This window comes from Crinia signifera, chromosome 9 (assembly GCF_055691185.1).
Source record: "Crinia signifera chromosome 9, ASM5569118v1, whole genome shotgun sequence".
In the NCBI taxonomy this organism is placed as follows: Eukaryota; Metazoa; Chordata; class Amphibia; order Anura; family Myobatrachidae; genus Crinia; species Crinia signifera.
Window position 1 is genome coordinate 132,282,882 of NC_139225.1, and position 17,617 is coordinate 132,300,498.

A 17,617-nucleotide genomic window follows, 5' to 3' on the forward strand; every position below is an offset into this window, starting at 1 on the left:
ACACAGAGCAGAGGGGCCACCTGTGGCTTATTTAGTTAAACTAGTTATGCAATTACTAGTCATCAAGTATTCGTCCTGGTGCAGATATTCATTCACCAGGTTGCTGCATCTGGTGAATTCTCTCAATGAGCAGGATATGCGCAGCTGTCAGGATGGTGCCTATTGGATGAAGAGTGAATGACGGAAGCTCATCCAATCAGCTGTGTCAGGATAAACCTGTACACCGCTGGCTTCAGTATTCTGCAGACACTGCAACCTGGAGAATAGATTACATGGTGCCGCGCTTACAATGAGTAATACGCATCACGTGGGTCCTTCCTCTGGGATCGCGGTGGTTTTACTTGTTGGAAGGAAGGAGCTGATTTGTACAACATGATAGGAAACTCGAGATTTCTTTTAACAAAGGCAATTTTTCAGAAATGAAGAATTAACTTCTCATATTAATACGAGAAGATCTGCTGATACTTATATGAAACTAGAGATGTGTGCGACCCCGTGTTTTGGTTTGTGAATTTGGCAAATCTAAACTCAATTATTTTGGTTCAGATTCGTTCTTTTGTTCGGTTTTGTATCGCTTTCAAATTGCTAAACATTGATTTAAAAAAAATCAAGAAATAATAACTGCTAAAATCGGGCAATATGGACCTTTGAAAATTCAAAACCAGAGCTCCAAATTAACAATAGACCCGAGCCAAGTCTTGGTTTCACTTACAACCACAAAGTGAGGAACTAGGACTCAATTCAACTAGAAAACCCTGGTGTGTTCCTATTTCAGGACAACCAAACTGCACACCTCTTTATGAAACATAACCAGAACAATGTTTTTGGGATATATATAGTGAGAGAGGTAAGTGGTTAGCCTTCTAATAATTATAATAATAGAGACAGGACCAATCTAAAGTAGTAACTATGAGAATCTAGGAAATACAAGTTTATAGATTGATATGTTTATATTCCTGTGAAACTAATTGCATCATTTTCTAATATTTAATAAAAATGCATATATACAAACGTAGTGAGTAGTGACATCACCATCTGGAATTTGTGTTTCAGATTTTTTTTTTTTACTTTTGGGAACCCCGAGAGGCCTGAATACTTTGTACCAGCGGCAGCTGTCTCAGTATCTCTTTATGGGCCAGATGTACTAAGCTTCAAAAGTGATAAAATGGAGAGTGATAAACAGCCAGCCAATCAGCTCCTACCTGCCATGTCACAGACTGTTTGAAAAATGTCAGGCAGGAGCTGATTGGTTGGTTGTATCACTCTCCATTTTATCACTTTTGAAGCTTAGTGCATCTGCCCTTATGTATGTGCAAATGTATGGACATACATACATAAATTTAGGAAACTAACATGATCTTACATAAAGGGACTCATTAAGAGTTCACTGGTTTTTTTTTATCTATTTCAAGATTCACAAATGCTGTCTGCCACAATATCTTGTGCACCATTCTGTTATCTTCTTTTCCCTCCACCTGATCATTTGACCAACTACTCCCCTTCTCCATTCCCCCTCTCTTCAGATCTGCTCCCACCTCAACCTCACTATTTATCTGAAATCATCCTGTTTGACCTGTCTGCCACCTTCATTAGTGTACACCAGGGGTGGCCAAACCTGTCCTCAAGATCTACCAACATATTTTTTAGGCAACATGTTTGAAAATGTGACAGTTAGTAATGACTACAGCTGTGCACCAGGGTTTTTGAAAAAATGTAGACTGTTGGTAGATCTTGAAAACCGGTTTGCCCAACACTGGTGTAGACCCATCTTTATTCAATCACTTTACTCTTTCAATTCCCGTAACTCTGTCTTCTCATGGCTGACCTCCTACCTATGTTCATCCCCTTTTGTTCCTCTACCTATTGGTGTTTCCCAAGGGTCTGTTTTCAGGACCATTTTCTTTCTCTACACCTTGTCATTGGAGATTTCATCCGCTCATCAGAACTCCAATTCCACCTCTATGCTGATGACAAAAAAGCTAGCCTAATCTGATTTCTATCCCCATGTCCTGTCTCATGGCTTTCTTAAACTCATTATCCTCAAATCTGAACCCCCTTATATTCACCACATCCAGGACCCACTTTCATTTCATTTCATTTTCACCACATCCAGGACTCTCTCTCCTTGGACAACATCTTCTTCACCTTAATCTCTCAAGTCCAGTGTCTGAGCATAATACTCAACTCAACCTTCTTCATTGTTTCTATCATCCAGTCTATCTCCTTATTATGAGGCTTCCACCCTTGCATTATCTCTACAGACAGACCTCTTCTCACCATTGGTACCACCAAACCTCTTCCTCAGTTTACCCTCCTGATTACCCCCCGTGTGAATTGTCCTCTTCCCTCACTCTGCTGTTAGCCCTATCCTTGTCCTCAGTGCACCACTTCTAAGGTAAATTTACTAAGATGGGAGCTGTATTGAAGATGGGATGTTGCCCCTAGCAACCAATCAAATTGTACTTATTTATTTAGCACCTTCTAGAACAGGGCTGGGCAACACTGGCCCTCCAGATGTTGATGAACTACACATCCCAGGATGCTTTGCATTAGTTTTGCTATGTGGCCATGCTGAAACTGATGCAAGGCATGCTGGGATGTGTAGTTCATTAACATCTGGAGGGCCGGTGTTGCCCAGCCCTGTTCTAGAAGATAATAGATAGAATCTGATTGGTTGCTATGGGCAACATCCCATCTTCAGTAGAACTCCCATCTTCGTAAATATACCCCGTAATGTGCAGGATTATAGAATGCTCATTTACTTCCTACCCTTCCCTCTCCCCCTAATGTCATTACTTTTACCGGCCTGTTTGCTGGCTTCCCAAGAACCTCCGCTATGCATATGGCTGTATCATTTTTATCCTACGTTTTGTCCAGGACCGCTATGAGGAGGGTACAAGCCAGTACATATGTAAGGGGCCTGGCTAGTGCACATGTCTATTTTTATTTGATTTTAAACTGACTACTCATTGGGACCAGGGGCAAAATAGTGAAGGGCAGGTCGTTGTGTTCTGTCCTTTGATCCTGTAGTGACCGCTCCAGGAGTGGGTTGGCCAGGGTGCCAGATGACAGTCCGACAGTGGGGATCCCGAGTATTGATGGTCCGACAGGGGGGATACCGACACACAGGGGCTATTCTCCCTTATGGGGGTTCACGATGCCCATAGAGGGAGAATATAACCCGTGGCAAGCGTATCGAGCCACCGGGCCTGCAGCATGGAGAGCACAGTGAGCCCCCCCCATCAGAGCACCGGCAGTCGGGATCCCCTATACCACACCGGTTGGCCATAGGACCAACAGTGAAGACTCTCGGTGGGACGATGTACATATCTTGTTTGTCCCGTAGCACCAGCAGAGTAAGAAGCAGACAGCACTGGTAAAGTAAAGAAATAGCTGTCTCTCTGCAGCCATGAACATTTCAGATGGTCTCTTTCTATTGTTTGTGCTGCTCTGTTATTGGGCTTATTATTAGCGCTAGCGTCAGTTGCTGTTATTCTGCCTTTTTTATTAATTTATCTGCTGAACCAATTACCATTATTATTCATTATAGCTATAGGCTATAGTCAGGTATGTGGTCAATAGGTCGACTACTGTTGGTCAACAAACAATAGGTTGACACATGAAAAAAGTCGGCATACTTTAGGTCGGCATGTACAAAAGGTCAACATGAGTTTTCATGATTTTTTTTTTTTAACCGACTTCATACTTCACCAGTTCATTGAGCATAGAGGGAGAAAATATGGTGTCCATACTGACATAGGCACCAAAAACCTTGCGTCAACCTTTTCCCATGTCGACATTTTAAATTTGTGTTGACCATATCCTGCCACACACTGTCAGTACATGGAGCACAGACGGTCCTGTGAATAAGGAACACATTGTGGCTGGTATAATCAGAGCAGGGGGGGAGACCTATAAAGGAGAGATTTAGGGAGCACATAGGCCTCCCTCGCACCCAATGGAGCAGCTGCAAGCACTGCCTTAGAGGGGAATGGGATCATTCGTCAGACTGCATTTAGGTCTACAGTCATTAGGTCGACCCTACTAGGTCGACTGTCAGGAAGGTCGACCTGACTTAAGGTCGACATGGGCCAAGGTCGACATGACTTAAGGTCGAATTTGCATAAAGGTCGACATGAGGAAGGTCGACTGGTCATAAGGTCGACATGGGTTTTTCACTGTTTTTTGATCCGAATGTCGACACAGTCGACATGGACACAGTTGGCAATGAGAATCGGACCCTCGCATCGCTCGCTTCGCTCGCGATGCTTCGGGCACGGTGCCTCGCTGCGCTCGGCACACTATTTTATTCTCCCACCACGCCCTAGTGGATGGTAGGGCATGAAATACCGCCTGTCGGCACATGTCGGCTCAAAAAACAGTGAAAAACCTATGTCGACCTTATGACCAGTCGACCTTCCTCATGTCGACATTTATGCAAATTCGACCTTAAGTCATGTCGACCTTGGCCCATGTCGACCTTAAGTCAGGTCGACCTTCCTGCCAGTCGACCTAGTGGGGTCGACCTAATGACTGTAGACCTAAATGCAGTCTGACGAATGACCGCATCCCCTTAGAGGGGCCCAGCATGATTCATTTGCACCGGGCCCCTTGATTCCCGATGGCAGTTGCATTGCTTAATGGCTGTGTGGCAATGTGGGCACTTTTATCTCACCCTATAAAGCTCCACCCTGATCTCTGGAACGTCTCCGAGTTTGTTGTCTCTCCGTAGTATGCGCAGCTCAGCTTGGTGCAGAGACTCTTCATTGACCGCAATCTCCCTCACACGTGATGCGTTGAATGTAAATACAAATTCCTTCACTTTCTGCATGGGAAAATCTGGAATGATAATTAATAATGGACAGAGGTGAGTGAGCGGTGTAAAGCAAACCACTACAACTTGGCTGTGTTCTAAACAAACATTCTTATTGTTGATTATATTTCTTATACTCTTACTTTTAATATGATGTTAAGGTTGAGCAGTGCCTTTATAAACCTCCAGGTATTATTTATGCATTTGTTGTCTATATAAAGTACTGTAAGCAAATTTGTAGATAATAAGGTGTCTATGTACTAAGCCAGGGAAAGATATATTGTCCCTTATTCTGGTTCACTCGCAAAGGCAAAACCACGTGCACTGCAGGTGGGGCAGATGTAACATGTATAGAGAGAGTTAGATTTGGGTGAGTTATTTTGTTTCTGTGCAGAGTAAATACTGGCTGCATTATTTTTACACTGCAATTTAGATTTCAGTTTCAACACACCCCACCCAAATTTAACTCTCTCTATACATGTTACATCTGCCCCACCTGCAGTGCACATGGTTTTGCCCATTCTGAGAACAAATTTGTACTGCGATCAGATCTGAATAAGGGCCTAGATTTGGGTGGGGTTTTACTACAAAGTGAGATCTATATTGCAATGTAAAAATAAAGCAGTCGGTATTTTCCCTGCACAAAAACAAAATTACTCACCCAAATCTAATGCTCTCTGCACATGTTACATGGCGCCCCCCTGCAGTGCACATGGTTTTGTCCATTTGAGAAGGAATTTGCCTTTGAGAGTGAACCAAAATAACCCCCGAAGTGCCAGCCAACCAGCTCCTAACTGTGATATTCAAGCATGGCTTGTAACATGGCAGTTAGGAGAGGATTGGCTGGTACTTTGGGCCTGATTCAGCTCTGCCGAAACTTTCTCATGGAGAGGAGGCTTTGAAAGCAGGCAACACTGATTTTTACCCACTTTATCTTGCCCCAGGGATTGGTATATAGACCCCTCTCTGAGTGATTCATCGCACAGTGATGGTAATATGTTTGTTTTCCACAGTGAAGCAATACTTAATTTGTAACAGCCCCCAATAAATACCTCTACACATATGGCAAGAAAAATAACAACATATATCAGGAGATTTTCCCCACTAAAACGGAATGGATAATATTCCATAGAATAAACGCCCTGGAACGTTATACATGCAGTTATATAATAATAAGTGCCACTGGTGAGTTATATAATAATAAGTGCCACTGGCTGTCATTCAACTAATGTGTATGTAATTGATCAGAAAATAGCCAAAGCACATTAAGCCCATACAGGTATTTCTTGATTTGCTGGGATGTGTAGTTCAAAAACATCATACATAGTTTGAAGAAATACACCGTACATTAATACAAGTTTGTTTTTAATCATGGTACCCTAGAATACCACGGCAACCTTCAGGCACTTGCAAAAATATCCCGGGTTTTTGCACATGAACGCGCATCAACCCGGGATTTAGCTCAGTGTGAAAGGGTCTTGAAAGAATATCCCGGAGTGAACATCCCGGGATTTCTACCCAGGTCCCGACCTGGGTAGATTCCGGAATCGACCCGGGATGCGGTCAGTGTGAATGGTCCTTTACCCGAGATTGGGTACACGGGACTTTAAAAAAAGCTGCTGATTGGAGTTTTCCTTGGGCTCACAAATGCTGATATTATCTTTCAGAGCCCTGGAGTCCATTTCTAATGACATGCATATGTGTTTGCAGGGATTTCCCGGGATCAGTGTGCATGGGGCTGTCCCGGGTTGATCCCATGTCTGAGTGCAGTGTGAAAGGGTACGATCCCAGGAAGCATCCGGGAACACATTCCCGGGTATGACCTGGCTCTGCGAGTGTGAAAGGGGTACAATTGATCAATTCAGAAAACATGATTACTGTAAGTCAGTTGTGCTCACCTGTCATCCTAAACCATGCACCCTCTATCTAATTATGCAGTGATCGCACTATGGGCCTGATTCAGGACTGTTCGCTAGACTTCATATATTTGCAGCCCAGCGAGCAGGTAAACGCCACGCACTGCCCCTCCGAAACGCTGGGCTCCCTGCCTTCCCATCCTGGAGGGAAGGCAGTTGCTCCGGGGGTCTGCACATGCTCTTATTTGCGCAGGTGCACACCCAAAACTTTAGATGGGGGAGCGAATTTGGCTCAGTGAGCGGGTCTGAATCATCCCCTATATTTGCATAGTGTCTATGCAGGCGTGCAACCTTGTGTATCCGTACCTATTTCCCAATAGATTGCAAACTTTCAAGCAGAGTTTTCCTACATCTGCGCCTGTCTGTAACTTATCAGTTTGTTTTATCACCGTTGTTTCCAATTGTAAAATGTAACAGAATGTTCTGCTCTATATAAGAAACTGATAAACAGCTTCAAGTGGGAGATCGGGATCTGGATAGTTGGAGACTGGCTCTGGCTGCTGCAGCTCCTGCCCTGTTGTGGTCGGGAAATTAAGGTGGATAGTTGGAGATTTGCTGCGCCTGCAGCAGCTTCTGCTCTGCTGTGGTTGAGTAGGGAAGGTGGATAGTTGGAGACCTGCTCTGGCTGCTGCAGCAGCGCCTGCCCTGTTGTGGCTGGAAAGGGAAGGTGGAACGAGAATTGCATAAGCATATACTTTCACCCATAATAAATACAAGCGTGCTGACAATCCTCTCTCTCTCTTTCTCTCTCTCTCTCTCTCTCTCTCTCTCTCTCTCTCTCTCTCTCTCTCTCTCTCTCTCTCTCTCTGTTTGGGTTCAGGAAACAATCATCAGCGCGGTGCCTACCAGTCACAAAAAAACATAGATATATTGTAATGGCGGCACTCGCAAACAAAGAATCACTGACCAAACAGGATCAGGAGAATATAATAATAGAACTTATTATATTCTCCTGATCCTGTTTGAAGTCAGTGATTCTTTGTTTGTGAGTGCCGCCATTACAATCTATCTATCATTTGTGTCTGTGTGTCTCTGAAACACTGCCATCTGATGCACAAACTCAGAAGCAGACTAGCTTTCGAAGCATTTGCTTCCAGCAGGCTTACTAGTTTAGTACATAGCAATATAACTCTCTAGATAGATAGATACAGCCAGCAGTAGTAACCAATGTCTTAAATCCTTTAATGCCCCTTTCAGACCGCACTTTAAAAACGGTATATTGCCTTTTTTTTACCGTTTTAAAACGGTAATGTGTGCGGTCTGAAAGGTGCAGGACCACTTAACCGGTTAGAAAAAAACGTTTTTTCTAACCGGTTAAAATGCAGGGTCCTACCCGTTTCAGAACCGGTATTTTAGGCTCAAAATCGGTTCTGAAACGGTATTTAGGACCCAGCCAATGAGCTGGGTCCTAAATTCAGCACAGTGAATACTTAATGAGCGCTCATTAAGTATTCACAGCACTGGAGCCCCCCCCCGCGCGTGTCGACGCCCCCCGCGCGTGTCGACGCCCCCCCCCGCGCGCGTGTCGGCGCCCCCCCCCCCCCGTGTCGACTTACCCCGTGCCGGTATCTCCGTTGTGGTTCCCGGCACTGCAGCTCAGTATGCTCGGAAAGCACTTATGAAAAAAGTGTCTTTCAGAAAATGGCTGCCCCCATACGAAAGACAGTTTTTTTAAACAGGGTTTCCTATGGGGCAGCCATTTTCTGGAAGACACTTTTTTCATAAGTGCTTTCCGAGCATACTGAGCTGCAGTGCCGGGATCCACAACGGAGGTACCGGCACGGGGTAAGTCGACACGGGGGGGGGGGGGGCGCCGACACGCGGGGGGGGGTGTGGGGTGGGGGCGTCAACATGCGCGGGGGGCGTCGACACGCGCGGGGGGCGTCGACATGCGCGGGGGGCGTCGACATGCTCTCGGTCGACACTCGCGAGGGGGGGGAGCTGCACGGAGGGGAGGGCTGAAGGCTGCACTGGCTTTGACCCTGTATTTGGAAAGTTTCCAAAAACGGGTCTGCCAGTGTCAAAAAATCGGCACTTAAACGGTAATATACCGTTTAAGTGCTGCGGTGTGAAAGGGGTTTTATCTGGCAGACCCGTTTTTGGAAACGTTTCCAAATACAGGGTCAAAGCCAGTTATGCGGTCTGAAAGCAGCATTAGTAGCAATATTTGTCTCCAAGGAACGATAATCGTATTTGATAACAATAGTGAATGCTACAGTATGTATCGCTTTCCAAGGGTTTGTCACCAGGCTGCGTATTGCCTGTGTGCATTGTAGCAGCAGTTTACTGTCAGCATCAAAAGGGTCTTGAACTAATTGCAACAATTATTTAATAATGGGAAGGTCGACATGAGTTTTCACTTCACAAATATCAACACAGTCGACATGGACACTGTCTGTGTACCACGTCCCCTCCACACCCTAGTGGATGATAGGGCATGAAATGCCGCCTGTCGGCACATGTTGGCTCAAAAAAAAAAAGTGAATACCCATGTTGACATTTTGACTGTCGACCTAGTTATTGTCGACCTAATTCTTTTGTCGACCAACTAGGTCCTTATATATGTTGACCTAATGACCGTATACCCCCTCCTGGTGCGGCTTGCTTAGCATAAATCATTAGATTAGGGTGAAATGCTACCCGACCTGCGTACAGGGCCAGATTCAAACAATAACCCCAATGGGGGTTATTCTGGTTGATGCGCTCAGATGTGAATTCAAACGCTTTGCGAATGGTTGGCTGCTGCCACCCATTCGCAAGGGCGACTCGCTCGAAGGGCCTGCGAATGGGTGTTACACAGTAACATCCATTCCCAGGGCAGGGGGAACCTCCCACATCTTTTGATTGTAGCCGAGTTGCTCTGAGCAACCTTACATATGCTTGCACGCTGGGGAGGAAATGGGCCGTTGGTGTCAGCTGCCAGACCCCCCCACCCATCGCCCCACCCGCGTCACGGCCTTATTAGCATGATGAAACGCTGGGCATTCCCATATGCTAATGAGGCTGCCCCACGACCCTCTCAAACACCCCCCCCCCCCCGCCCGCTGTGTTGGGTGCGTGCGGGTACGTTGCCAATGTGCAAAAATATGCAAATGCTGCAGCTGCCTACAAATGTATAGAGACACCCAGTGGTGTAACTACATAGATGTGGGCCCCATAGCAAAAGTTTGTAAGGGCCCCTATTTTTCACCTAATGCTGAAAAATGTATACAGCACATGATACTTTGACAGGCAAAGTGGGCCCCTCTAAACTCTGGGCCCCATAGCAGCTGCACCCCCTGCACCTATGGTAGTTACACCCTTGGAGACACCCACAGGAAGCATAGCCAATCCAAGCAATTGGTCGGTACGGATGATGTAACCGAGGTCCTGATTGCCAATCCCACATGGGCCCTGTGTGGAATTTTTTTATTCTCCTGAGATTCATTTGGTTCGACAGTCCGCATTAGGTCGACACGGTAACAGTCGACAGATCATGAGACATGAGTTTTTCATGATTTTTTCTACCCATACATTACCATCCATGTGGACTGCGGTTGGGTAGTGGTTCTTATCTGCCGGCACATTCTATAATTCTAACTGCATACAATGAACTCCCTAAGTAACCGCGGGGTTGTGCAGGATACCAGAGGGAACACTGGTGCCATGTTTTATATACGGGAACACAGTTGTAGGCAGGTACAATCCACAAAAATATTGGGGAAATATTTTTCCGCCACTGCCCGTTACCTCTACCAAATGGTCCCTGACTGTCAATCAATTTGCGTATAATTCCTCACCGCGAGCGACAAAATCAAGTGCGCAGTGAGACTGCCGCGCATGTGTCGTCAGCCGATAATGGCTCAACTCCATAAATATTGGCACTGCCTACATCAGTGTGTATGCACAGTATGCAATTCCATACTGTCTACATCCAGGCGAACGTGCGGCCCTGGCGCTGGTATTCCTTTTTGTAACCGTTCTTTATTTTCTAACTGGCTGACAATGGGGCAGTGATATCCGGACACACTCTTCAGTTGGAGAAAGCACGTTGTTTGGGCTAGTGGCTGCAGGGCAGGATACCGGCTGTCTGATTGTGGACATGTGATCGGAATCATGTTTTTTTGCCACATTTTTGCTTCAATGGTTTTACACTACATTACATACAGCTTCCAGTTACTGCTTCTGATTAAAGGCATCTGAAATTCATCAAGTTTTTACATTTCAAGTACTAGCCAGTTCCAGTATGATTATGTAGATGTGGTGTGGCAAAGCTATTACTTCTCGCTGCTGATCTTATCTCAGATGTGCTAGTTCCCCTCTCCGGCTGTGATTGGGGACATAGCTGTGACCATTTACACTGGATATAGGGAACCCACTGGTGTTACCCACTGTTTTTCACCTTGCAAGGGAAAGAGCTTCTGAATTTAACCGAATAGCCAGTGCTCTGCATAAAGCTGGCCATACATCTACAGCAGGGGTCTTCAACCCATGGCCCGCGGGCCACGAGTGGCCCGCGGAGCTGATCTCAGTGGCCCCCTGCCCGCCGGCCCGCCATGCACAGGATTTTTTTTTTTTTTAAGTAAAAGAAAATGCTGCCGAGGGAGGCAGTGTAATGGAGTCCCCTTGGGTGCCGCCTACCCGATTTCCATTGGCTGCAGGCAGGGCAGAGGAGTTTATCCAGCGCGGCTGAGGGAGGCACGTCTGGTCACGAGCTGGGGAGTTGGGACCCGGCGAAGCTGCGGGAGGAGGAGACGCAGCTGGTGGGAGCAGGGGACCCGGCACTGGAACTGCAGGAGGAGGAGGCACAGCTGGCGGAGGGGACCCGGCGAAACTGCAGGAGGAGGCATGGATGGTGGAAGCAGGTGACCCGTCAAAGCTGCAGGATGAGGAGGTACATCTGGCGGGAGCAGGGGACCTGGCAAAGCTGCAGGCATTACTGGGGGCATTGTGTGTGAGGGGCACTGCTGGGGCATTGTGTGTGAGGGGCACTGCTGGGGCATTGTGTGTGAGGGGCACTGCTGGGGCATTGTGTGTGAGGGGCACTGCTGGGGCATTGTGTGTGAGGGGCACTGCTGGGGCATTGTGTGTGAGGGGCACTGCTGGGGCATTGTGTGTGAGGGGCACTGCTGGGGCATTGTGTGTGAGGGGCACTGCTGGGGCATTGTGTGTGAGGGGCACTGCTGGGGCATTGTGTGTGAGGGGCACTGCTGGGGCATTGTGTGTGAGGAGCACTGCTGAGGCATTGTGTGAGGGGCACTGCTGAGGCATTGTGTGAGGGGCACTGCTGGGGCATTGTGTGAGGGGCACTGCTGGGGCATTGTGTGAGGGGCACTGCTGGGGCATTAGGTGAGGGGCACTGCTAGGGCATCATGTATAAGCAGGAGTACTGCTGGCATTATGGTCTGTGGCATAATGGGCATCAGTGTGGGGCATAATGGGCATAATTTTGTGTGGATTAATGTGTAATGGGCATCACGGTGCGGCATAATGTGTAATGGGCATTATGGTGTATGACATAATGTACAACAGGTATTACGGTGTGTGGCATAATGTCTAATGGACACTATGGTGTGATGCACAATGTGTAATGGGCATTACGGATAAACAGTGTAACAGTGTATATTGATTTAAGTAGCCTTTCATTGTTTGGGTTTGATCTGTGAGGCATACTATTTCACTGTGTGGGCCTTCATGTTTATATGTCATTGTGCAGCCTTCAGTCAACTTAAGCGTGTGAGGACAACGACCATTCCTGCGGTAACCAATGTCTGGTCATGCAGGTTGCAAAAGAGGTCTCAGGTAATTGTTTTCCTGCTAGTTCACACTCGTTATAATTAGACCACGCCCCTTATAATTAGGTCACACCCGTTTTTGGGAGCGCGCCCACGGCGCGTGCAATTTATTCAATATCAAATTATATATGGGCGGGGGGGGGGGGGACATATTTTATTGTTTGCACTGGAACCCAAATTGGCTGCTGATAACTATTAGGGTGTGTGTGTGTGTGTGTGTGTGTGTGTGTGTGTGTGTGTGTGTGTGGGGTTATGTGCTGAGTATGGGCGGCTGTGCCAACTATCTATGAAGGACTGTGCTGACGTTATAGGGGAGCTGTGATTCTATGGGGCTGTCCGAAATTCCGTAGGTGATTTTAGTGGCCCTCGGGCTTCACTGGATTTTTTTAGGTGCCCCACGCTGTCTTAAAGGTTGAAGACCCCTGATCTACAGATTTATTGTCCGATCTGGCTGGTTGGAACAAAAACCTGGTAATGGATGAGTGCAGTTGACCATTTGCTTTGAAATGCTGGAAAACTGGCAAACTGTCATTCAGATCATACTTGCCTGCTTTTGAAAACTAGTTTCAGGGAGATTATAGTTGGCAGCAGAATTTTGCACAGTGCCCCATTGAGGGGGCGTGTCATGCTTCACCCAAAGGGCGTGTCTAGTTCCATATATGGAGAGATTATGGGTGTGTACTACTACATATGAGAGGAATATTTTAAAATTACTTATATACAAATGTAGATGAGCCCCAAAGCAGTTAATAAGACATAGCTGCCAGTATTTACCCTGCACCGAAACAAAATAACTCACCCAAATCTAATTCTTTCTGCACATTTTACATCTGCCCCACCTGCAGTGCACATGGTTTTGTCCATCTAAGAAGGATTTTGTCAGAAAGAGTGAACTAGAGTAAGGGCCTTAGTAAGAGCTACTGTACTTGGTAAAGTGCTGGGAAATGGTGCTGATGATTCAATGTAAATATATCTATCTCTTATTCCCTTTTCCAAAAAAAATATTAAGTCTACTGTGGGCTAGGTGACATGAGGGAGATTGCTAGACTAATGAGGGAGAGAGGGAGATTGCTGCTATTTCAGGGAGTCTCCTGCAGAATGCAGGAGGGGAGGTAACTACTGTATGATTTAGATATTACCAGGTTTTTGTTCCAACCAGCCGGATCTGAAAATCAATCTGTAGATGTATGGCCAGCTTTACGCGTACAATCCAAAGGTTTATCGGAAGTACTCAGAGGTGGTATGTTTTGTCTCCTAGTAGAGAGACTGACCCAGATTCAGTGATTGGATGAGGCATTGTAAGGAAGCAGCAGCAGTGCACTAGTATGGTAATGCGGGAGAGACTTCCTGCATGCATTAGTGCTCCGGCACTGCATCCCAGAACATAGCATCAGATCACTTGCAACACCATCAGCTGGAACGATGGAGAAGCACAAGCCAACTGACCGCAGCTCCTACAAAGAGGCCAGGCTGAGATCCTGGCCTCGGCACTCCCCCCAAAACACCTCCTCACCACAAAGATCCGCAGACTGCCAGTCTATCAAAGTCTGCATCTGTAGTACATCCAACGATGCAAGACCTGTACTGCACCCCTACGGTACTGTTCCGGCACACGCCCAAAGTACCAGACATCAGTACTTTGCACTATGGGACTCTTTAGGCCCCCGCTTCGTCACCCTGCCATTAATACATTTGTCACAATGGGCGTGAGGCTGTTTCCATAAAAGCACCATAGAAATTGTGTCTTTATCCAAAAGGTGCTGGTCCCATACCTCCCAACTTTTTAATTAGGCAAATCGGGACGCTCCAACTGCGGAGCGTCCAAAAGAGGGAGTGGCCTTGCCTGAAGGGGGCGTAGCATCACAGGAATGGGAGGGGCGCAGGAAAGACCCAAAAAAGGGGGACAGTTGGGAGGGATGTTGAAGCTACAACTTCGAAATAACTTTTCAAATATTTTGTTTCAGTATTCTACTTTTCCCCTGTCCGCAGCCAATCCCATGCATGCATACATATCCTTCCAAAGAGTGGATTCAGAGCGCGCCCCTATGTATTTGGCTGTTGAGCCCATATGTGTAAAAATACACTGCTCATGATACTGGCTACATGGGGCGTGGCTACAGGAAAGGGGATGTGGCCACACCTCCTTTCCTATACTTTCAATACCGAGCCGCCACTTTCTACCTTACAGCTGCCATCTTTACCGGGGAAACAATACAGCGCAGCACCACGTGACCAGCGCAGACTGAGGCCTCTCCCACTCGCCGCCAGCCAGTATGGAGTATTCTGTTGCATCGACTCCCTATCACTGGTGCCCGGCTCGCAGTACCTCCAAGCCCTCGCAGCTGGTCTCCTTTTGAGCACGGTGGGAGATCCGCTATGTGTGCACAGTGGCAGCCCCAGACTTGGTGTGATCCCCGGGCCGGCAGTCATTGCTCGTACAGTACCGGGATCTCTCCTACCAGTCATTCTGGCTCAACCCGAAAGTTTATGTTGGTAACACGTGGTACTAATAGGACCTGTCGGGGCCTCTGTGATCTGATCACCAGCCCAGCATAAATAACCCCCCCTTCTCCTCCTCCATGGTTATCTTTCTCCCCACCCACCAGCGGGGCATCTCCACACCCTCTTCGATCACTCACTGTGCTGCTCCCGACGCCAGGCTACCTCACTCGCTGCCGTAGTGAAAACCGGTACAATCGGTACAGGGGAATTTATCCGGTACAGGCCGTTAGAAAACAGTACTGTACCGGGTAAATCGGTACAGTTGGAGGGAATCTGTGCACATATGCACAGTGTTTATTCACCGCTGCTCAGCAGCTGACAGGGGGGACTCCCAACAGCCAAACCCCCCCCCCCCCCCCGCCACGGGACACTGCCGGCTGCATTCCCGCGGTAATCGGGACTGTTGGGAGGTATGATAATAAGGATAATCTGATTGGTTGCTACTTGCAACAATCCATCTTCAATAGAACTCCTATCTTAGTAAATTTTTCCCTAAGTACCTAATGCTCCCTGCAGTAAGCTCCAAAGTAGGGACTTTCCTGTGAACCAGCTCCCCCAGCAGAGAGCATTCCATAAGGTGCACTGTGTTCTTTCCAGGTCTACACTGAAGTTGAAATGCACATAAGGGTCTGTATAATGGCCTGCTATACAGATGTGCTCCAGATGGGCCCTGCCGTAGGTGGGGATCAGACGCCAGCTCCTGGTTGTTTATAGTGAGAGCAGTTTGGGAAGTCTCTGTAACAATCGCTTCATAGTTAGAAGCCCTACGGAATACAGGACCATGGGGGCTCAGACAGACAGTCAAATAAATAGGTTACTATTCCCAGCTCCATCCTTGAGTAAGCTATGGAAAGCCCTTTACTACACAACTGCATGGCTGACTGATTTTCCTCTAAATCAGGTTGTACAGATTATACAGGACCCCGGGGTTGGAACCAGTCGTTTTTTTTTTTTTAAATAATCCCATCACCGGCTGACTCATTTCGGTAGCATCCACACTTCTTCAGGGTAAATGATGCTCTGAGATGTCACATCTGCTACTGGAACCTTGTTCCTCGCTTAAAAAAGGAACGCCACTATTTTTAACCGCTCCTGGAATCATAATAACACATTATGCAATTCTTAGTGGTTATTTTTTTCCTTGCGTCCTGGTGGAAAAAGAAGTCTAAACTGTTATTTTATCATCCATTTAGCTAGACAGCGTGCATCAATTATATTTAAAGTGAGGCTTGTCTGAGATCACACCCCCCCGGCCTTCTCTAGCCGCTAAAATAAAACCTTGCAGGTAAACATAACCGTTTTGGGGTTCCATTAAACATTACTGAGTAGACACGGCATTAACTTGTAATGACGCGTAGAGCAGCGCTATGCAGATTACACAGCTGGTGTAAACTTAACCTGAAATTGACAAACGGGATTTAGCTGTGTACAATAAAAATCACCTATTATTATTTATTTATTTATTTATTTATTTATTTACAGTTTCCTATATAGCACAGCAGATTCCGTTGCGCTTGGCAATAGTAGACAGTGATAAAACAAACTGGGAAATAACAGACAGACTTGGAGGTAGGAGGGCCCTGCTTCAAGCTTACAATCTATAGGGACATAGGAGGGAAACACAGGGACAGGCACCAGTAAAAGCATAGCACCAAGTTACAGGTTGGGAAGGGAAGCTATATACAGTAATACATAAGTGCCTCAGAGGATTTATGCGTGTAGAACTTAAATATGATAGGCTTCCCTGAAGAGGTGAGTTTTCAGGGAACGCTTGAAAGTTTGGAGGCTAGTGGACATATTGTGCATATTGGCATTCCATAGGGTGGGAGCAGCCAGTGAATGGGAGCTGGTGATCCGTGCAGAAGACAGGCATGGTGCATGCAGTTTTGTAATACCAATGAACTGAATGAACGGTTCTTCACCACATGGGGAACCAAAATATTGTTTGTTTTTGATAATATATGGCCTACAGTAATTTAGAGATTCAGTCAAAGTGCACGTTGAAATTTGATGGCCAGAATACACTTAATTGTAGTGAAAATAGGCAGAGGATGAACACATATTATGTGTAATACTGTGAGGGTGTAAATACAGATCAGTGGTACTATTGGATGTTAATATGGAGTATTGATATTGTGAAAGCGTAATATCATTAAATGTGTAAATATGAATGGTGTAATTACTAATCAGTAACCCCATGATGGAGTAATTACTGATTAGTGGTGTTGTGAGGGGATAATTCCTTATCAGCGGCTATGTGATGGAGTAATTACTGAGCAGTGGCCATGCAATGGAGAAATTCCCCATCAGTGTTGCTGAGAGGGAGTAATTTATGATCAGCTGTCCTGCAATGGAGTAATTATTGATCCGTAGCCATGCAAGGGAGAAATTACTGATCATTGGTAATGCAAGGGAGTAATTTATGATCAGCTGTCCTGCAATGGAGTAATTATTGATCAGTAGCCATGCAAGGGAGAAATTACTGATCATTGGTAATGCAAGGGAGTATTACTGATCAATGGCCATGCCATGGAGTAATTACTGATCAGTGGTGATGTGAGGAAGTAATTACTGACCAATGGCCATGCAATGGAGTAAATACTGATCAGTGG

The 17,617-nt window shown here is 46.4% G+C and overlaps 1 protein-coding gene across 1 annotated transcript in view; it reads right to left on the bottom strand.

Moving 5' to 3' along the window:
- TGFB1 (transforming growth factor beta 1) overlaps positions 1-17,617 on the bottom strand; it is a 30,890-nt gene that overhangs the window by 7,573 nt on the left and 5,700 nt on the right. Inside the window, exon 2 of the mRNA XM_083159832.1 lies at positions 4,676-4,839. Coding sequence (XP_083015958.1) covers positions 4,676-4,839 — 164 coding nt within the window. The remainder of the gene's footprint in view (positions 1-4,675; positions 4,840-17,617) is intronic.